This window comes from Lutjanus erythropterus, chromosome 4 (assembly GCF_056507025.1).
Source record: "Lutjanus erythropterus isolate fLutEry1 chromosome 4, fLutEry1.hap2, whole genome shotgun sequence".
Taxonomy (NCBI): Eukaryota; Metazoa; Chordata; class Actinopteri; order Lutjaniformes; family Lutjanidae; genus Lutjanus; species Lutjanus erythropterus.
Window position 1 is genome coordinate 15,419,585 of NC_139320.1, and position 22,103 is coordinate 15,441,687.

General features: G+C 38.5%; 3 protein-coding genes across 3 annotated transcripts; all 3 read left to right on the forward strand.

Annotated features, from left to right (window-relative positions):
* The first annotated feature begins 1,382 nt into the window (after positions 1 to 1,382).
* Positions 1,383 to 3,604, forward strand: LOC146328215 (complement C1q-like protein 2). Its single transcript, XM_084716362.1, has 4 exons — positions 1,383 to 1,477; positions 1,774 to 1,899; positions 2,555 to 2,695; positions 2,809 to 3,604. Exons 1-4 carry the CDS (start codon positions 1,471 to 1,473, stop codon positions 3,216 to 3,218), a joined length of 684 nt encoding a protein of 227 aa, XP_084572488.1. The 5' UTR covers positions 1,383 to 1,470; the 3' UTR covers positions 3,219 to 3,604.
* Positions 3,605 to 5,473: 1,869 nt separating this feature from the next.
* LOC146328216 (complement C1q-like protein 2) lies at positions 5,474 to 7,069 on the forward strand. The gene is made up of 4 exons (XM_084716363.1): positions 5,474 to 5,547; positions 5,677 to 5,781; positions 5,859 to 5,999; positions 6,174 to 7,069. Exons 1-4 carry the CDS (start codon positions 5,541 to 5,543, stop codon positions 6,605 to 6,607), a joined length of 687 nt encoding a protein of 228 aa, XP_084572489.1. The 5' UTR covers positions 5,474 to 5,540; the 3' UTR covers positions 6,608 to 7,069.
* Positions 7,070 to 13,559: 6,490 nt separating this feature from the next.
* On the forward strand, positions 13,560 to 19,561 carry cbln18 (cerebellin 18). Its single transcript, XM_084716364.1, has 7 exons — positions 13,560 to 13,657; positions 15,591 to 15,687; positions 16,315 to 16,494; positions 16,631 to 16,789; positions 17,225 to 17,313; positions 17,438 to 17,518; positions 19,083 to 19,561. Exons 2-7 carry the CDS (start codon positions 15,591 to 15,593, stop codon positions 19,218 to 19,220), a joined length of 744 nt encoding a protein of 247 aa, XP_084572490.1. The 5' UTR covers positions 13,560 to 13,657; the 3' UTR covers positions 19,221 to 19,561.
* Positions 19,562 to 22,103: the final 2,542 nt, after the last annotated feature.

Sequence of the window (22,103 nt, forward strand, 5' to 3'; positions counted from 1 at the left end):
ACCGGGATTTCAATTTTGGGTGGACCAAAGTGACTTTGGCTGGGCCTTTTGATCACAAAATTTAACAGTTTCCAACTGGTAGTCTCACTCACGCAACAAAATGACTGCTATGCTGTGGAGGGCGACTAGCACTTAGAGTTGATTGACACTTTTAAAATCGTTTTTAAAAACATTTTCACTGCCGAGATAGCTTATTATTTCACTGCGGCAGTCTGTGTTTATTTCAAGTGGCACAGGGTATCTCCTTATCTATGTTTCCAATATGGATCAAGTATGTCAATACATCAATTCATTAGGAAAACTAACATTTTAATTCCTTTTAATGCATTTTCATTTGATCTGGCTGGATTACTTGAAAGGACTAGGAGAAATTGAATGATCAGAGTACTGGGTGAGCTACAATACCTTTTAACAGGAGAGAGCACAGTGCACTGCGCTGTTCATTCATAAACTTAACTGTCTAGGTAATCTGAAGACAATCAAATCAGCCAGGAATATTTAGCTCTACCTCCCATATTGTCTACAGCAGTCATTATTTTCTGCTGACCTCACATGTGATAATAGCGGAATAAATGTTGTCTTTTTTCAAATGGAAACTGTTTTGTTGTCTTAGGAGCGTATTAAAATGCTGATTTTAATAATTAAAAATAAAAGTTAAGAAAACATACGTTGTCCCTGTGACTTAAGGTGAAACAGTTGTACAAGTGGGTCCGTTAGGCCCAGCCATGTCGCCAAGCCTGGCATCAATTACTTAATCAGTGGCTGTGTGCTGGTACCTCTCTCACTGACACATCCCACAACGAACCTGCAAGACCATGCTTAACAGGCGGGGCTCGGCCAGTGACACAAAAGAGTGACATAATCTGCTACAGCTCATCGTGAAAATTAAATATTAGGAATAATATAACATATGCTGCAACTTTGTTTATGGTCCGTTCAAACTTTCAAAAGCCAATGAAATTTATTAGTCAATATTACTGCATTTTTTTCTTGCTTTTCCTTAGGATTGGGGGATGTTGCACCCACATCTTTATCTGTGGGGGGACATAAAACCAAATGCCCCCCCTGTAGATGGCGCCTATGGCTATGAATCATCATTCTTTGCTGCTGATGAGAAAACTAAACTTCACATTCAGAACACCTCAGGTGAGAAGTGATACCTGGGTGGCATCAGCAACAAAACCCTAGAGGGTGTGTGTGTCTGCTTGTGTGTGATTTTTGGAAAATGAGAGCCCCTAGTGATGAAGCAATACATCTCCAGTTATAAAGTTATGAAGGCGAAGAAGGCAGACAATAAATTAAAAAATCAAAACAAGGAGGAGCAATGTGAAAAGAGGAGGAATAAAAAATGTGAGGTAACAAGGGAGGAGCTCTCTGAAAAATATATATCCATCTATTTTGCCTCACAATCAGCCATCTGTCTACGCACCATCCATCCTTCTGAATCCATCAGCATTTACCAGCTTCAGCATGAGAGGTAAGACAAGTTACAACTACAATGAAATAATATTTAGCAGAGAGATGGAAGTAATCAATGTAATTTTTTATAATGTAGTTAGATAAAGTGGTTCAAGCCTGTAAATTAAACAATAGAAAATAAAAATAATTTGGGAATTTAAGTAAAATACATTGGTTTTTATTGGAAGATCCTTTATTGAAGCTTACACTTGTCTCAAAATGAGAAAACGGACAGAAACTGCAGTAGTTCAGAATCAGATCTGAGACAAGCAAAGGCATCTAAGGTAAAGTTTTGTCTTGCTCTTTTCCCCTCAGCTATTGTATTGCTGTGTCTACTGCATGTAGCTTTTGGTCAATATGGCTGGGATGGACCTACAACCACCCCCAGCATCACCACCGACCCCACTACCACCGCAGTGCCCCCGAGAACAGAACCCAATGGTGAGAGACTGTTAAAGAATCTATCTCTTCTGTCAAGACACAGTCTGCTGTCATCTGCAACCTAATGCATTACTAAAGTGTGTACCAAAGCGCACATATTCTTTATTCAAGTAGAAGTACAGATACTTGTGTAAAAAAAGACTAGTAAAAGTAGAAGTACTGATTCATCTTCTTGACTCAAGTAAAAGTGAAAAAGTACAGGCTCTGAAATGTTCTCAAAATATAAAGTAAAAGGAGTCCTCTGAAGAACATTTCTTAGGACAAACTTTTACGTTGTTTTTTGTGTTGTTACATCTATTACATCTGCTATGTCTGGCTATGTTTTTTACGGCTACCTATTATGCCTGATGTGCATGATAGGTGAAGTCTTGATGTTTGGAAGGAGGAATGCAGTGAAACAAAATAAAAATAATCAATAATTTCTCTTCAAATGCATCAAAACTAAACTAATAAGAATGTTTTGTAAATGTAAGGAGTAGAAAATGCAGCTATTTGTGTTAAGATCTCAGGGATAAAAGTAAATATTCAGGTAAAGCACAGATACCAGAAAAATCTACTTGAGTACAGTAAATTATTTGTACTACCATCTCTGCATATTAATGTGTGTACCTGTGTGTGTGTCTGTGTGTGTGTGTGTGTGTGTGTGTGTGCGCAGTGTGTCTTCTCGACCAGGCGTCCTGTGGCTGCTGTCAAATGCAGAAACAAGTAGAGAGGATGGAGTGGTTCTTTAACTACACCTATGAAGCAATGACGGAAGAGCTGAAATACACAAAGATGATCCTCCAAAATATGAGAGGTGAGCAACATGTCCATGAGTCATGCTGAGCCTTGACAAAGTGTCCTAAAGAACAGAAATGATTCACCTCTTATACCTCTGGACTGACAGTTTCTTCCTCTCTGCTTTTCCAGCCAGCCGCAGTGCCTTCTCTGTCGGTCTAGACATCGGCGAAAGTATAAACTGCATCATCCCCTTCAGTGGTGACCAGATCATCCTCTACAATCATGTCTTCCTCAACCTGGGAGATGGCTACAACATGCAGACTGGTATCTTCACCGCTCCCCTCACCGGTGTGTACAGCCTTTCCGTCACCATCTATGGCAGTAACACCTGCGCCAATCTGCAGGTTAATGGCCGAGTGGTGTCTAAGCTCCTCGAACAAAATGGCCAGGACGCTGAAGACAGTGCCACCATTGTTAAGGCCATGAAACTGATGGCGGAAGACCGAGTGGCCGTCAGCCTGCCTAATGGGTGTTCGGTCTGCGATAAAAACAGCCACTATAACACTTTCACTGGCTTTCTGCTGTATACAGTTGACTAAGTTAGCAAATGTATTTTTTGAGACAGATTTGAGTCTGTTAGATGAAGTCTTTCTGTGGTGACAGTCGTGATCTGTAGCCTTTAATCTCTACCTGATCAGCCTTCCCAACACAATGCTGCCATCCTTATTTGTTTTATTCCATCAGGGGTCACTATTCTTCCTGAGCTCATGTCAAATCAATTGTTAATATTACCTTTTAAATGAAGTCAGGTGCTTCATCCTGCTTCAATGAACATTGACGTTGTTTCTTTTGATATCACACACGAGTCTTGGTTGTAACAGCTCTTGAAATGCTGAAATGATGTGATGTAAATTTTGATAGAGATATGCATTTAAAAAATCACTGTACCTCAAACTTACCAATGAAATAAACCACTTTAAACACACTGGTGGGCATTCTGAGTTACTTTGTTTTGATATACATTAAAGAAATTCAAGATATAAATGTTCTGTCTACTGTGATTTTGGTTTAGTATTGACGGATGTTTTTAAGATTGAAATCTTTCTCAGCCATATTATAAAACATTTTATTGAATGCCTTAAGTTACTACCTTGCTCATAGAAACTGAAGATTATTTAAATTAAAATGGACAACTAGTAACATACTATTAAAATCTATAGTTAAATAATACTGTCCAACAATGATTCTAATATATTGTTGTGGACATTTTAAGGTTTTAAGACAGAGGGTCGTGTCTAGAAGGGAACCTTAGACCTGCAAAAGATCGTGCAAGTTTGATAATTTTAGTAGAAATAATGGAAACACAACTCACGACAGTTGTGCAAATAAAGAGTTACCTTCTAGACGCAACCAAAAAAGGTGCGCAGCTCCAAAAACAGAAAATCATGTCGTGGTGTCAATGTTTTTAATGTGGCGGGTCGCCATAAATAAAACACTATTCACTGAACCACAGAGAGTCACTGAAACACTGATCACTGACCTGCTGTGATGGAAAAATACTCACATTCTTTTCTTAGGTATTTTTACATTGTGGTATTAGTGTTTTAACTTTATTACAATTAATTAATACAAAATATTGCATGTTATTGGTTCCTTTTTTGAAAAATCAACATTTTTATTGCTTTTGTTGTACTTTAATGGTATTCTTATCATTATTTTTTGATTGGTCTGTATTTAGTATACAGACCTGCAAACCCATAAGAGGAGAAAAAGGTGGCATGTTGGTAAACCAGTCCCCTGTCCTCTGTCCCCTGTCCTCCGTCCTCTGTCCCCTGTCCTCTGGGGGTCTGGGAGCGTCCTGCTCCAGACTAAAAATGTGGTGATTTAACATGTTAACAAAACATTCTGGTGACTGTTTCAGTTAAAAGAGTTAGTTCCATCTTCTGTTTGTGGTTTCTGCAGACCTTTACTTTTACCTTGGTACTTGAAAAGAAAAGTAAAAAGTAAAGTAAAAACCGTAAAAGTAAATCTACATTAAAAGTAAAGTTACTTTACTGAGTATTTTTACTTTAGCAATTTATAGTTGTTCATTTAATAGACCTGTCTTATCTTCTCTTTTGTATATTACCATTGTTCTTAAATAAAGCAGAAGTAATGTAATAAAAAAAATGCAGAACATCTTATCTGATTACTCGATTAATCACCAGAATAATCGATAGATTATGCTTTAATTGTACTGGTCTTGAAATCAAATTGGGCTGTATGTGGCCCCTGAACCAAAATGAGTTTGACACTACTTCAGTATATATCACTCTAGATCATAACACAAGTTAGACATTATGATGTTCCGGACCTTCGCTTTAGGAACTTTTCTCTAACTGGACCTCTTTGAATTTTAGTTGAATACCCCTGCTCTACAGTATGTTCTTCTGGACACACACAGATAGTATACTGATGCAGTGCAACAGTGCAGCTGCCTTAGACAAAAGAAGGTAATCTGGGACTTTCTACACGTCGAGAAAAAATGATCAGTACAGAATATAAAATCATTTAAACTATCATACAGCTCTTCAAACTGTATGTCTGTAACTGCACTTGTGTCCAGACGTTAGATGATACGTGGCCTGCACCCGAGTACACAAAGCCTTGGAGGGGTGTGTGTCTGCTTGTGTGTGATTTCAGAAAGTGAGAGCACCTAGTGATGACAATAAAACATCCCCACTTTATACACTTATAAAGGCAAAATGGGGCAGACAATTAAAAAAACAAAAACAAGGAGGAGCGATAACAGAAGAGGAGGAATAAAACTGAGAGGGAACAAGGGAGGGGCTCTGCGAAAAATATATATCCATGACTCTTCCTCTACTGATCAGTCCATCACATCTTCATCCTTCTTGACACTATCATCGTTGTGTGCCAACATGAGAGGTGAGATTTAATACATTTACAGAGGTAGCAATGGTTCAGATATACAGCAATGCAGTAACAGGCAACTAATGCAACGCTCCCTCTGGGTTTGTGCTACATGCTTTTGCTCTTTTGCCCCCCCCACCCCAGCTATTGTATTGCTCTGTCTGCTGCATTCAGCTTTTGGTCAGACTACAAGAAGATTTTCCTGGAACGGACCCGGCCACAAGTCGGAAGACCCCAACACTGGCAACGGTGAGGAAATGCACGTACCTAATAAGTGTGTCTGTACATTCTTATCTGCAAGTGTATTTATGTGTGTTTGTGTTCAGCATGTGGCGCGGACCAGGGCTCTTGTAGCTGCTGTCTGATGCTGCAAGAGATGAAGAGGATAAGGACGAACTTTAACACGAGCCTGACTATGTTGGAGAAGGAATACTTACACACCAAAAATAGTCTCGCCAAAATCGAAGGTGAGTGATACATCCATGCTGTACACAAAGCAGATCAGACATAAAAGTCATAAAAGAATCTCAAAGAATAAAACACACTGGCACACAAACTTAATACTTTCCTCACTGTCAGTGAGACAACACCTATCCCATCTACTTTTTTTCTAACCCACTGTCTCCCCTTTGCATCTCCAGGCAGCCGCGCTGCCTTCGCTGTCGGACTATTCAGAGAGGATCGTTTCAAGTGCTTCGGCCCCTTCCCAACCAACACAATTGTTGTCTACAAAGCTGTCTTTCTTAACCTGGGTGACTTCTACGATGTGCAGACTGGTATCTTCACTGTTCCTTACTCTGGTGTCTACAGCCTCGCCCTCACAATCTACAGTGACGCTGGTTCTCCTAATACCAAGCTGGCCGCCTGCGCTGGTCTGCTGATTAACGGAAAGATGATGGCTGGATCCAGTGACAAGAACTACAACGACCAAGAGGACAGTTCTTCAGTTGTTGTGGCTTTGCACCTAATGGCCGGTTACACTGTGTCAGTGAACCTGCCCACTGGATGTTTCCTGTGCGATGACAGCAGCCACTACAACACTTTCAGTGCCTTTCTGCTCTATCTTACTGAATAAGTTAGAGGAGTGTAGTGTTTTTATACAAACTCTAGCTCTACTGACAAGGCTAGAGTCTGCTAGATCTTTCTTTGGTGACTCGTCTCAATCTCCTCTTTCTGATGGAAGCTAGGTTTTAAATTGATCAGATCTGGATGAGTAACTTTGTTCTGTAGTCCTTTCTTGCTGAAATGATGTCATGTAACTTTTGAGAGAAGCACACGAAACACCCGGTCACTTGTAAATTAATTAAAAGAAAATAAATCAGGATTCTAAACAAAGCAGTTGGATTTGTAGTTGGTTTTGTTTCAACAGAAGAGATGTTTGATGTCTACATTGAAGAAATTGTTGAACAAAATTAAAATATTGACACATTACTCTTGCTGTCTGCCTATTGATGGATGTGGTTTGAAAATTGGTTTGAAATTTGAATTTTGGTTCATGAAACATATAATATTTTAATAAAGCACCTTATTAACAGTTTTTTATTATGGCCCATCCTTACAGAACATCATGATGTGAATGAAAATGAAGGCCATGTCACCAGCCAGGTGAGGTAGAATCCCATTTACACTTGGCCCAAATACAAACCCATATTCTAAAAAGTTGGGATGATGTTTAAAAGGTAAATATTCCAGAATGTAATGATTTCCAAATAATTTTCAACTTGTATTTAGTTCGATACAGCACAAAGGCAAGAAATTTAATGTTGTGATTCAGTGATTCATAAGCACGGATAGGGTGAGGTTCTGAAGGTTCTGAATGCTGAAAGTTCAGTACAGGTTATGCTGCCATCCAGACGACATCTTTTTCTGAGACGTCCCTGCTTATTTCAGCAAGACAATGTCAAAACATATTCTACATGTGTGACAGCAGCGTGGCTTTGTGGTAGAAGAGTTCAGGCACTAGACTGACCTGCCTGCAGTCCAAACCTGTCTCATATTTATTTCATATTTGTGGTGCATTATGAAGGACAAAATACGACAACAGAGACCTCAGACTGCTGAGCCCTTGAAGTCATATATAAAGCAATATTGGAAAAGAATTTCACTGAACAATCGGTGTCCTCAGTTACCAGACACTGACTGAGTGTTGTTAAAAGAAAATATGATGTCTCACAGTGGTAAACATGCCCCTGTTACATTTTTCTTGGAACATGTGGCAGGCATCAAATTCAGAATGAGTATATATTTACAAAAAACAATGAAGTTAATCAGTTTGAAGATTAAATTTCTTGTCTCTGTAGTATATTCAATTGAATATAGGTCAAAACGTTATTGCAAATCATCGCATTCTGTATTTTATTTACATTTTATGCAACATCCCTACTTTTTTGGAAGTGTGCTTGTACAGCGATGAATCACAGTCTACAGGTGGTCCAGATATTTTAGCCACACATGTTCCATATAGCCTTATCTCAGCCAGCTGTATGACCATAGCTGGCCTTACTCTGGTCACATGTTGGACCAGACAAGATTCAGTGCTGGTACCAGATGTCAGCTTCAACTAAACCTTATCCATTAATGCAGTGACATTAATACGCACACCTACTATATTTGGCCCAAATGAAAAATGCCTCAATGACAACAGTATTGTGGCAAAATGTTTATTGATTTTTCACAGCAAGACATTTGCAAAACTGATTGATACATGTTGGCTGAGATATGGCTCTGTCATTGGCCACATGTGGCTACCAGATCTGGATTGCCCGTGAAACATAATTCATTGCTATATTTGGGCCAAATGTATCATCATTTGGTTAGACTAATTTTGTGTGATACAGTACAAGATTTATGAGATTTATACATTAACTTTTAGAGAAATTAGACAGTAATTTCGGTTCCTTTTATACAACATATTCATAACATAAACACTGTAGACAACATTTAAATGTCTAAAGAGTTTATGTTATGAGGTGAAGAGGTGAATAGATCTTTTTCTCAGCAGCCATACTGATATGAAATAGAGTAAATGCAGGTGTTGATCATATTAAGGTCCTGTTTAGTATAACAGAGCCTTTCCAGTGAGCCAACATGCACAATAGCAGCACCCTGACTGTGTTTGATCTGAATGGAACAGAACCTAAATTAGTATTAATGTCTGCTGTGAAAATGATCTATTGCTCCACTATGTTCATCATCTAGTTCGTAGCTGTATCTGTCTTTGGTGTTGAGCAGGTTGTGCACTAAAACGTTTGAGAGCTACTTCACTGACCAATCAGACTGAACCAAAACAATGAACTCTAAGATGCTGCACAACTCCACTGAGCTGAGAGAAACCAAAGGGCTGGGAGATTATTCTCGGGTGGGTTGCAGGCTAGCCCTTTCACCTGCAACAAGTAGTCGTGTGATTTATTGTTAATAATTTGTGATATGGATCTATTTTGGTTGTTTGTTAATGTATTGTTACTTTATTTTATGTTTGTACTCCATACCATGATGTGTGGTTTAAAAATCTGAATCTTAAAAAAATTATTAGCCACTTTAATTACCAAATTTATTTTATTTACTGTACAAGTCAAACATGCCACCATAGCAAACCTCTGAGTAAATAATCCTCAGTGCATAATGCTAAACAGTCTGAATTGTGTTCAGTCAAGCAAAAGAAGGTGTAGCAGTCCTTTTCACTGAGGACAAACATGTCATCGCTTGTTAAATGGGAGCTCACAATTCACAACAACATAATACAGCAGGGGTTCCCAAACAGGGAGCGAGACCATTGCAAGTCCATGAGCCCTATTTTACGCTGATCTAAAGCACAAGTTGAAAGCGCAAAGCCCAATTTATCCAAGGTGTGTCCAAATCCACCTTTGCCGTCTTGCGCCAGGGGTGCAGAGGTATCCTACCTTGTCCTGCCCTTTGCACAAGCAGTACACAGCAGGATACACTTATCTGTTGTACCAGAGTGCCCAAGCATGCAATAAACCAATCAGAAAGTCAGCTCTCATCACCTTTAAGAAGCAGGTTTGCCAGGAGCGCAAAGCACTGGCAGAATGATGGCGGATTTACCAGGAGGAAGTAAAGAGAAAAGATTTTTAAAGCAAGGGGACAGATCTCCTGGTTCAAGAAGTTAAAGCACCAGAGTGTGCAAAATATGGGGATGTCAGTACGTCTCCAAAACAGGTTTCATGTGAAAAGATTTCATTTTACATTAGCACTTGCAAAAAGTAATACAGTAAATGATCCATTAATGCAGATGTGTAACTGGTTATGTTTTACACTGAATCACCTTGAAATTGTGTTGTATTTTAGAATTCATTATTATCATCATCATCATCATTATGCAGCTCCACGGGCTGAAGCTCTTGAAGAGGGAGCCAGTGGGCAGGAGCAGAGGAGATGTGTGAGAAGTCCTCCTGTCTTCCTCCCATCCTCTGTCCCACCAACATCTCTGTGGGTGGAGGAAACAGAACCAGGAATTGCTTCTGAAGTCTGATAAAATTATATATACAGTATATCCAACCAGCATCAGGCTCTGACAGAAGCGCACATACCTTTTTCTCTCCAGGTCAGACTGGTGTTGTGCTCAGATATAACATATTGTATATTATAGACCATAATTGTTTAATCCTTGTTTTTCTGGATCCCAGTAAACACATAGACACAAACACTACAGCTGCTCCAGCTGATCTGACACCTGTGATCCCGTCCTGTGCACACTTTGCAGGTCTGTTAACATTTATTAGGCTTTAAAATTCATAATAATAATTCCTTATGAGTGAGAATAATTTTAGAGACACATGCCCCCGCGTAGGCCTGTTTAACATAAATGAATGAAAATGGTATTTTGTGATTGTGGAGACGTGCTCAAAAAAATATGCTCAAAGGACACTTTACTAATCCACACTTAACATGAATGAAGGTGTTTTGTGATCATAGAGACACGTGTCTGTGCCTCAGCCAAATGTGCCAGGTGCTATCTTGTGCAGACAGACCGATTGTGCCCCAGACTTTGTGCTTCAATCAGATTGAAACTGGTCTAAGGCGTTGAGCCCAAGATAGCAAATGCAACTGACCACACCTTTGTTTTGCCCTCATTTTTAGACCTGGTATCAGCTGGGGACCCATATTTTCAAACTCAGTTTTCTGTTTGGGTTCCTCTTAAACAGCTCAAAAACATATTTTACACTGTTTTATCAGCTTGATATATAATGAATTCTGTGAGAATTGCTTATAAACTTGATTTTAAGCAGGAACAGACAGAAGTTGAAAATTACACTTTATTGTCTGCTTGGGGTCTTGAATGCCCCAGGTCTAAAACCTGGTTAAATACAATGAAGTATTATCTGCTCTATGATTTGTCTTGACAGCATGGCGCCTCAAGTCCTAAATAAGGCTATTTGGGTTTCTGTACCAGTTTGTAAAGAGGAGGTCTAGTGGGGAGTTTGACACAACATATCTAGGATAATGTACTGTACATTTCTTTATCTGTGAAAGACATTTTAGCACAAGCAAAGAATGTATATTTCCTTATGCATAGTTCATATGACATGAAATATTTCCTTAATGAGTATAACATTCATTTTTGTATTATCATTGAATGTGTAGTTTGTGGCAAAGGGAAGGGTCATTACTTCAACATTTTTCTACATACTGAGTTTTTTACAAGGTCAGGAAAAAAATTAACTAAACTAACTAAATAACTATTAAAAATAAAAGAATGCCGGTCATTATTATCATGCTGTAGGTTCTGTAAAACCAAACAATGAGGATGGAAGTGATTTTCTGTAAATTAATTAATCTCAAATTATTTTGATAACCATCATTCCTAAGACATGGCCACTTGCTACTGACAGGTATTCATCACAGGAAAATGAGCTCTGGCACATTTTCTGCTCCAACTTCAGGAAGATGACCACTCTTTTATTTTCACCATTATGCAGCAATTCAAAGCTCTGGTTTGAAATCACAGCTGAGGTCGGATGTTGTCAGGTCACAATGAAAATCGCTTTTATGTCACCCTGTGAATCATCTCAAGGACCGGTCTCTTTGGAAGAGATGTGTGCAAAGCAGACATAAAAAAAAACACCTGATCCACCCTGTCCTCAATCTAGCAGATAAGCCTGTGTGAAGAACCGGGTCAGTTGACTTGGGAGTCCATACATGCAGACTGGCCATCAAAAACACACAGACAATGCACTGTCCCCCTTGGACTTTAAAAGCCCCTGTCAACACAGGAAACACCCTGTTATTTAATAGGACCAGAGGAACAACCAGGACAGTAACAAAAGACTGTCCTCTGGTTACAAACAACCTGTAGAGATGAATGACAGCTGACTGTCATTTTGCCTTGAGACAGTAACACACATAAGAAAACCTTCAGTACTAGAGACTCACTGGTGGCTTTGTTCTTTATTACATAATATGAATTATGTCATGAAGCCGTTTTCAGTTTAATTTGATTTGGCAACAGAAAACCACAAATAGTATTTACTTTTAAAATGCCCCTTTAATATTCTGCATCATTCTGCACTGATCTTTACATTTTGAGGTTTCCAAATAAAATACGGACCTCAACATTCAAGACAAGGTGGATGAGAGGTCCTTTAACTGCTCAGACAAAAATGGAAAATGGACTTCAAACTGCTGCTGTGATTGCTGTGATCCTTGTGGTCCTTGATTTGAGACTCTTTTGTCTCATTTCATGCTTTCATGCCCTCATTTCATGATTAGAATTGAAATTATGCTTAAAAGAAGCCTCTGGGTTGCCCTTGAGGTGGTGCCCTTCCAGGGAACAAAATGTGATGAAGTGCCCTCTATGATTAAAAAAAAAAAAACATGATTAAAAAAAGCCCCCAGTAGACAAAGTGCCTTCTCCAGTGCAATTCTGGTGGATAAAATGTGATGGTGTGCCATATAGGCTGCCCTAAATACTAGAAAATTCATTGACCTCTACATGCTTGTAAATGGTTTAATAGTTAATTCTATGTATATTTTTCGCAGAGTTGAAGTACTTATTGTACTTGAGTCACATAATAAAACAAGAGAAACTGTTTCACCATAAATGCATCATGATGTTCAGTGCTCTGGTGCCCTTTTATTTTTTCACCACTGCCCCTCAAAACAGCTCAAGTCTGCAACTGAGACTAAGGCCTTTGCAGGAAGCAATATTTACTCTACAGTCAGCCAAAAAATAAACGTTTAACAGCAAAATAACCACTTGGCAAAATCTCAAAATCAGGCTTTAGGGCTCACCCAGCTTCTTTGTTTGTCTGTCTTTCAGAAATCGACTTTCTTTGAACCTGTCATTGAAAAACAATATGAAAGACTGTCCCTGTTAACAGCTTTGTGACTAAACATTTAATAAATATTGGCACAGAGCACAGGATCATTTCATTCGCATGAATATGGTGTCCACTTCAGCCAAATAGCTATCACATACAAGCCCAATCAATACATCTGGGTCTCCAACAGTATCCAAAAGGAAAGTAATTATGAGAACACACAGTATCACTTCTCTGTCCCTTCTAACTCAGCATGAGAACCGGGGACGCCGGATATTGTTCTCAGATCTAGGCCTTTATTGATGGACCGATAGCACCTTCCTATCAGCTTCTTTTGTCACCTCATCTGTAAATCAGTAAATCCTCAGGGACCTGACAACAATGTTCTCCATATCAGCATTTCTGAGCCATCAGTGTCCTCTGGAAAGACGGCAACCAGAAACTGCTGTCCTAATAAGAGGCATTATAGTCCCAACAATAAAGAGCTGAAAGGTGCAACAAGATCAATTCTCGCTCTTTCACACTAAAGGAAAAACATCTACCGTTCTCTACTACCAGGGACGTACGTGGCTGTCTTTGTGAAAGGAACTGGAGTGTGAGTGTTTGACTGTGAAGCCTGTGTGTGTGTGTGTGTGTGTGTGTGTGTGTGTGTGTGTGTGTGTGTGTGTGTGTGTGTGTGTGTGTGAGGAGGTGGAGCTTCTGTCATTTACCTCCTCAGGGGGAGGATCACCTGAAGTACATCAATGCGATGGTAAAACCTGTCCCTGCTTAAAACTCTAACTCAGTTTCACAAACTCACGAGAGCCTGACATTATCATTCAGAACAAGGCGAGGGAGGAACAAAAACAGTAAGTTTCTATCCTTACATAGTGCTCATCAGTTATATAGTCGAAAAGACAATAACAGTCAAAAATTGGTCACTCTGGCAGTCAATCATCAATGTATGCAATAGGCTTGACTGAGAATGCGACTAATTTTATAGCTGTCTTTCATTCTCTTTAAAATATTTTTCATTAATTATTAATTGATGTGGTTTTGTGACACAAAAACAAGTTGGGCAGGTTCGGTTTGACAGGTATCTGTAGTTATTGTTAGATTATATACCTCAAAGCACTTCATTAACCTGGTCTAGGCAGTTTATTTTTGCTGTCATTTTGCAAAGGTTCCATAATAATCTTTAAGCACATTGTAATTCAAGTGGTCTGAGAGAAAACTTGTGCTCTTCCTCTTGACTCTTCTTTTCAGACTGTAGAAAATCTCACATGTAGCTGGATGCTTTGACCAATCACAGGTCAATGAGAAAGTTAATTGGTGGCCACCAACTCAAAGTGGTGGTAATCTGACAACCTGAGAATGAGACCTGAAGGTATAAAATGCAACATTTTCTTAAAAAAACAGACTTATCTAAACCTAATCCCTCTCAGTTATCACTTACGAACAACCAGAGGTGTGTGGTGTTGTCTGTGTTTGCAGAGACCCTGCCCTCTGCGTGCATTTCCATATTTTTCCTCATTATTTTGCTGCCTTCAAGATGTTTTACCAACCAAAATCGTCAGTATTTGAAGCCCTAATGTCTTTCTGGTGCATTTACAAACAGCTCGGACAAATCTCCTGATTCAACCTTTAACAATCAACCATCTTTCTCTAGAATAGCTCACTGCACCTTGAAACATGTTTGTTAATTATAGTCTGTTGTGTTATGTAAATTCCCTGTTACTTTTGAATTATTTATATAGTTATATAAATTCTATTATTATTGTATGTAATAATTTACGTCTGCATTAAGATGCCTGGGGGCAAAAAAAAAAAAACCTACAAAAATGATGTACGACTAATGACTACTGTAAAAAATTGTTGAGACTAACCTTACTAAAAATACTTACACATCCAGCAGACACAGTGTGAGTTGTGTCTCTGCCTCTTTGACGGTCCTAAGATCTGAGATTTTTACCAGCGTTATGTTTAAATATCTTTAACTGTTAACTTGGGGCTTTGCTTTTTACTTCTGGACAGATAACGTCCCTTGAACTGTTTTTATTGATATGAAATAGTGGGGTAAACACAGGTGTTACCAATGATACAAATTAAGGTCCTGTTCCATGTAGTGCAGCAGAGCCTTTTCAATGAGGTAACATGCACACACGTGTATTTTACCTACTATTTCATGACAAAACGGCTGCTGTGAGAAAGGCCTGTTCAGAGCAGATTTGTTTCAGCTTCAGCTAATTTTGTAGATGTCTAGGTTACATAAACCATCGTTCCATTAGCATGTAAATGAATAACAACATTATTTCAATGTGACGAAGGTTCCCACTGCATTGAAATCATTGGAATACTGTTGATCCAGACATCATATGACCTGGAGATCATTGAATCAATGCTTGCTTCTGGTGGAAATGGCTGCCTTAAATTATGTGCATATTGGGAAGTTAAAGAGGGCAGAAACATTCAACACTAGGTGGGTAGAAGGTGATGAAATAAGAGTTCTGTACACAGGTGTAAGTCACCCTGTGCATGTGTTTTTCTCAACCACTGTATGTTTCTGTGTGTTTTTAACAGATGAAATAATAAAAAACGTAATGCTTGATGCAGAATCAATACAATACCTGCTTCAAAATACTATAATTTAATAATAAAATATGACCCTGTGTGGTTCAACAAGAACTGTAAGACATTTAAATGTAATTGCATTTCATGCAAATCATCTCATGGCACTGCTCTGAGTATTTTGTTTGAGTTTTTTTTTTGTCCATGACTGACCCCATACCACTTTCTTTTCAGATGAATGTATTAACAGTTTTGTCCCTGCTGGGGTCGCTGTTTCTCTGTGGTCGTGTGGAGGCCCAGTCCACCACTGAGATACTGAAACAAGCTGCACGTAAGACAAACACACTGCCACATTTTATCCCTGTCATCAACATTCATCCACCTAGTATAGATATATACATTTCATATTTAGACCTCATATTATTCAGCTGTAAGTCATTTGTTTTTGCTCTGTAACCCACATATGTGCTTTATAAAGGGACAGTTCACCCCTGAATCAAAAATACATATATTTTCTCTTACCTGTAGATCTATATATCCATCTAAATTGTTCTGGCACTCAGCTTGTGGTGCTCAAAGTACCAAAAAAAAGTAGATCCAGTAGATTCTATCACAGAAAGAAAGTATTTCCTTGAGTAACCGTCCATGATTTCTGGAAAGAGACATTCCTGTTGAGTTTGTGCATTTTGGTGAGTTTTGGTGCTTTGAGCATCACAAGCTGAGTGCCATCTAGTTCCACGATATTCAAGAGAAGGCAGACATCTCTACAATATCTACAGGTAAGAGAAAAAATGTGCATTTTTGATTTTGGTGTGAACTGTCCCTGTAAACTTTAAATTTTTCAGACAGAGTAGACAGAGCAAGCATGTTCATCAGCATCTTGAGCTTGTCCCTCACACAGCCTTGTGTTCCCCCTCTTCTCTTGTTCCTTCCTCACCATCCCTCCATCCTACTCCAGTCAAGTGGCAGGGACCTCTAACCTGTGAAAAGTGGGACTGCAACTGTACTTTCAATCGGCAGCGTGGCTGCTGCTGTGCCGCCAATGAGCTTTATGAAATAGAGGACGAGACCTTCATAAGGATTAAATATTTGTGGCATGATATCGACGTACTGAGTACAAGAGTACATGGTCTCACAGGTAAACACATTTACAGTGAAGGATGACAGATAATACATAACTAGCACACAAAACTTTTCACAAAAAATTTTTCAAAAATGTTTTGTGGACACCGACCTTTGTTGAAGTGTACATTAAATCTCTTAATTACTCTCAGATGTCATCAAGGTTGCCTTCAAAGCCATCATGGACCCAAATGTTGCCGTCGCAATTCCTGGATCTAATGAGCGTTGTTTTGGCCCCTTCAATACTAACGTGCCAATCCCCTATGCCTCCATCAGTCTTAATGATGGAAACGGATACAACCCTGCCTTGGGTAGGAAACACGCACACACACACACACACACACACACACACACACACATACCATTGACATATATAAAGATATACAACATGAGAGCTCCCCAAATGAGAAGCCAGAACATCTCAGTTGCCACTTGATGACTGGTTGCAGTATGAATTATACATTTCATTCTATAAATGTATATTTTTCTGTTAATTTTGGTTTTAATTAGTTAGTGGCTTACGTCATGACTCACAGCAGCTGAGCTCTGCTTGCAATGGAGTCGGGTGAGATCAGCAGTGCAAGATGGCAGTGCTCATATTTGGGATATTTTGGCTTCATTTTTGTACAGTGTGAGGAAGTAAAGACAAAGCTTTACCCATCATTTTAAATTAAGTGTGAGTCACATGTGTGTCATGTAAGGCATACACCACTGCAGTCCCACTAACTCTTCATCTCCCTCTCCAGGTGTCTTCACAGCCCCTTGTGCTGGCGTTTATTCCTTTTCCTGCACGGTCTACTCATATGTGGCAAAGAATGAGCGCATATACCATAAAGTAAACAAACAAGATAGACTTGGCAATTACATGATTTCAGAATACACGTCACTGGTTTACCTGCATAGCAATAACATGTCATTTGTCTCTTGTGTTTTGCTGTATTTTTGATTTTCATGTATAGGTCCAGCTGCTGATGAACGGGCAGCCGACGGTCAGTGCATGGGAGAACAATCGAGAGGATGGTGAAGACAGTGCCACTCAGGTAAGAAGTAACATTACTGCTCAAATGGGTGCTACAAACAAATGTGGTGATCAGATATTACAATTACAACCCCAATTCCAGAAAAGTTGGAATGCTGTGTTAAGTGTAAAAAAAACTATGCGATGATTTGCTAATCAGTTTGACCTATCTTACTTGAAAGCATTATAAAGACAATATATTTCATGTTCATGAAATAACAATGATAAACTTTTCATAAATATGCATTCGTTCTGAATTTGATGCCTGCAACACATTTCCAAAAAATCAAGAGAGGGGCAACAAAAGACTGGGAAAGTTGTGGAATGCTCAAAAATCATCTGTTTGGAACATTTGACAGGTAAACAGTTTAATTGGTAACAGATGACAGTAGCATGATCGGGTATGAAAGGGACATGCATGAAAGGCTCACCACAAGGAAAGGGCGATGTTCACCACTTTGTGAAAAACTGCTTTGGCAAACAGTCTACCAATTTAAGAGCATTTCTCAATGCAAAACTGCAGAAATGTAGGGATTTCATCATCAATAATCCATAATATCATTAAATGATTCAGAGAATCTAGAGAAATCCCTGCACGTAAGGGGAAAGGCTGAAAACTAACACTGAATGCCTGTGACCTCTGACCCCTCAATCAGCACTGCTTTAAAAATGCATCAAAGCCCGCATAGTTGTATAAAAAACACGATATGGGGTTGGGAACAGGTAGGAAAGCCTTTGTTAATAAACACAGTTTGTCGTAGCAGCGATTAATGCAAGTTAAGTCTCTACCATGCAAAGTAAAAGCCATGTACCAACAACACCCAGAAACGCTGCAGGTTTCTCTGGTGCTGAGCTCATCTGAGATGACTTGACACAAAGTGGAAAAGTGTGCTGTGGTCTGACAACACCACATTTTTCCTGGAAATCATGAACGTCGTGATGTCCAGGCTAAAGAGGAAAAGTACCATCCAGATTGTTACCAGCACTAATTTCAATAGCCAACATCTGTGATGGTATGTGGGTGTGTTGGTGCCCATGGCATCATGGGTAACTGTCACATGTGTGAAGGTCCCATTAATGCTGAAAGGTACGTACAGGTTTTGGAGCAACATATGCTGCCATCCAGATGGTGTCTTTTTCAGAGAGACGTCCCGGTTTATTTTAGCAAGACAATGCCAAGACACATTCTGCACATGTCACAACTGAGAACTGAGAACCTGAAGTCGTATATAAAGCAAGAATGGGAACAAATTTCACTTTCAAAACTTCAAAAGTTAGTGTCCTCAATTCCCAAACACTTACTGAGTGTTATTAAAAGAAAAGGTGACGTGTCCAATTTTAAACATACCTGTCAATCATTTTGAACATTAAATATCTTGTCTTTGTACAAGAAACATGGATATGAATACAAGCTGAAAAGAATTTGCAAATCATTGCAATCATTGTGTTTTTATTTATGGTTTACACAGCATCCCACCTCTTGCGGAATTGGGATTGTACACATAAAATCAAAACTGGACACAAAAAAGCCTTTTCTTGGTAATTCTGACATATTTTTTTATAATGGCTGCTGTGGATTCTTTCAGGTTGTGATGCTGGAGATGAAGAGAGGTGATCAGGTGTACATGGAGCTGATGTCCGGCAGGAAACTCTGTAACCACCTGCAGTACAATATCTTTACTGGTTACATGGTTTACCCCACCATTGATGAGTATTACACTTAATGACTCCAGGACCTTAAGTGAATCCATTCATCCTCACTCAACCGAGATCCTTATTCATGAAAACAAACTAGTGTTTTGTCATGTGTTGACCTGCCAGAAATAGGTTTGTGACCCATGTTTGGACAAATCCCATAGTTTAAGAACCCGTGCAGTAGAGATAAACAACATATGTCGTGCACATGTAGACTGGTACATGTGCATGCAGACATTTATGATCTAAAGCAAAGAATGAAACACTTACATTTTTGCATAGCATGAAAACAGAAAGTGAAATGTTTGGAAATGTGTATCATTATAAAAGATGAGTACACAATGTGAATAAAGTACCATGACTACAACAAGTGTGTCTGTGTGACACTGTCTATGATGCCCATGTCTATAGTGGATTATGATGCATGATGCACATACTTATAATGTGTTTTACTGTGCTTATAGCTGTGCTTATAATTATTGTTATAAACATGCATGTTCATAATGCTTTATAAAAAATAATCGTAATGTGATTATAAGTTATTCTTGAGCAGTCACTGTGTGTTTCAAGTAGAGTAATGAGATCCCTGAGGTATAGCAGATAATACATTACAAACTGGTTATAATACACTATTAAATACCTTAAGTAATATGAAAAATTATTATTATTCAAATCTATGCAAGAACAAAATTCTAAATGTAAAATTAATTGATTAATTTAATGGGTCATAACAGAAATGGAGTACTCCAACATTAACAACTGAATGATGGACATTTACATTTCACTAAAAACATAGTTGTAGTACATTATAATCATTTTATCATGCATTATAATCACATTTTCATATATTTGTAAGAGTGATTATTATGCTTTATAAAATGGTTATAATCAGTGATGGGCGAAACATGTTATAAAGTAACTGTAACCTTAATTCCACTGCTTTTGGCAGTAACTACACATGTAACTAATTACTTTTCTCAAATTAATAACATAATTACAGTTACTTAAATTTAAATGTGCTTGTTATTCGTTACTTAAGTCTTAAACTGTGGATGACTGCAGAGGACAGCAGACATACCAGACAAACAGAGCTTATTCCCCGATGTATGATCACATGTTAGCCAGCGGTTCAGCCAATATGAGCCTGTTTTTCATCACAGTAAAATATAAACTGTTTATCATATAATTTTTTACTATTGTAGCAATGCTTGGTTAACATATCATAACTTTGATAATTATAATACATTATGATCATGAATGAGCTAATGAGGAATTAATAATACCTGACCTTACAGAATCGTTTAATTTGTTCTGATTATTGTTTGTTGTAAAATTCATATATTTATTTATTTATTTATTTGGACATACAGGTTTCTTTTGGCAGATTATGCTCCTTTATATTCAAAATTAGCTTGATACACACACAAACACACACACACACATACACATACTCACACATACACAGGCACACACACATAGACCATGAATGGAAAAAGGTGGCAGTCAGAGGCGTTGATATAATTTGGGAATGATAACAGTGTGTTATAACACTGCTGCTGCGTGCATTTGACCAATGACAGTATTGTATAATACTGTAAACATATGCCTTTCATGGAAGCTCATAAACCACCGCCAGACTGAGTGAATTCCTTCAGTTGAATAAACACATGACATAGGAGCAGTTTACACACATGCTGCACACACATTTTCACTTTCACACACACACACACACACACACACACTGTGAGAGTTTAGACATTCCACTCATTCCAGTAGGAAGCTTCTATGAGGTAGCAGGAAGTACTGGCTAACAGCAGGACTGTGGTTTTGCATTAATAAAACAAAAGAGATATAACATGTTAATTAGTAAACTTTAGATGTGCCGGTTGGTGGATTTTTATTACCTTTGGCCAGAGCCAGGCTGCCAAGGCAACTGTTCCTTCCTGTTTCCAGTGTTTATTCTAAGCTGACAGTCTGCTTTCTATAACCTTATAAGTGAGTGACACATATGTTAGAGTTTTTTGGGAATAAGATTTTATTTTGATGTAAAAATAAATAAATAAAAAAAAAAATTAAAAAAATTATATAAGTAACAAAACAAAACAAGAATAATGAACTTAAAAGCAAACATTTAGAAAATTCACAATGAATAATTAATGTCTGAAAAGGAGTCCTAGTCTTGAGTCACGTGTCTTTGTGTTTTGAGTTGCTCCAGTGACATCACGATGTATAAAAAGGCTTTGTGGTCATGTCAGGTACACCTGCTGGCAGGCAGGGGTCGTTTTAGTGATTTGCAGGCCCCAGGCAAACACTATTAAGAGGCCCTTCTCCATTTTCCTTAATGCAATCACAGCCTGTGAACAAAGAGTACATGGAGGCAGCTTTCATGTTTTTGTGTGTACATGCTGATCTGGAGTCAGTTTGGTAGGGTTTAGGTAGAAATAACTGATTTCATTTCAAATATGGACGTACAATTTTTAGATTGGATATTATTCATGTAACTTGTATGCGAAACAGGTCCACTCACCCAGTGGACAAAGAATTAATTCCACAGCAACACTTCAAAAGTAAGCCAATTCTGCAGAAACAATGTTTACCTCACAACACTGCCTTGTGCTTCAGTATCAGACGCCTAAAAGGCGGTGACACATCATCAATACGTTGTGAGTTTGGATGAGAACACGTTGAAATCAACCCACACATCTTGTTTCCTGACTTACTCCGCCAGTTTCCCTCTCTGATCATCCATCCCATATTCATTCAGTATGTTATTTTCAAGCAATCATCTAAAGTTATTTAGTGTTGTACATGTTCTCATTTTGTCATTACAGTTGTTCCATAAAGTAACTCCTTTGATTACAATACAATGACTGTTAGCATTATTCCTCACTAATTGTTTGAACGTACAAATT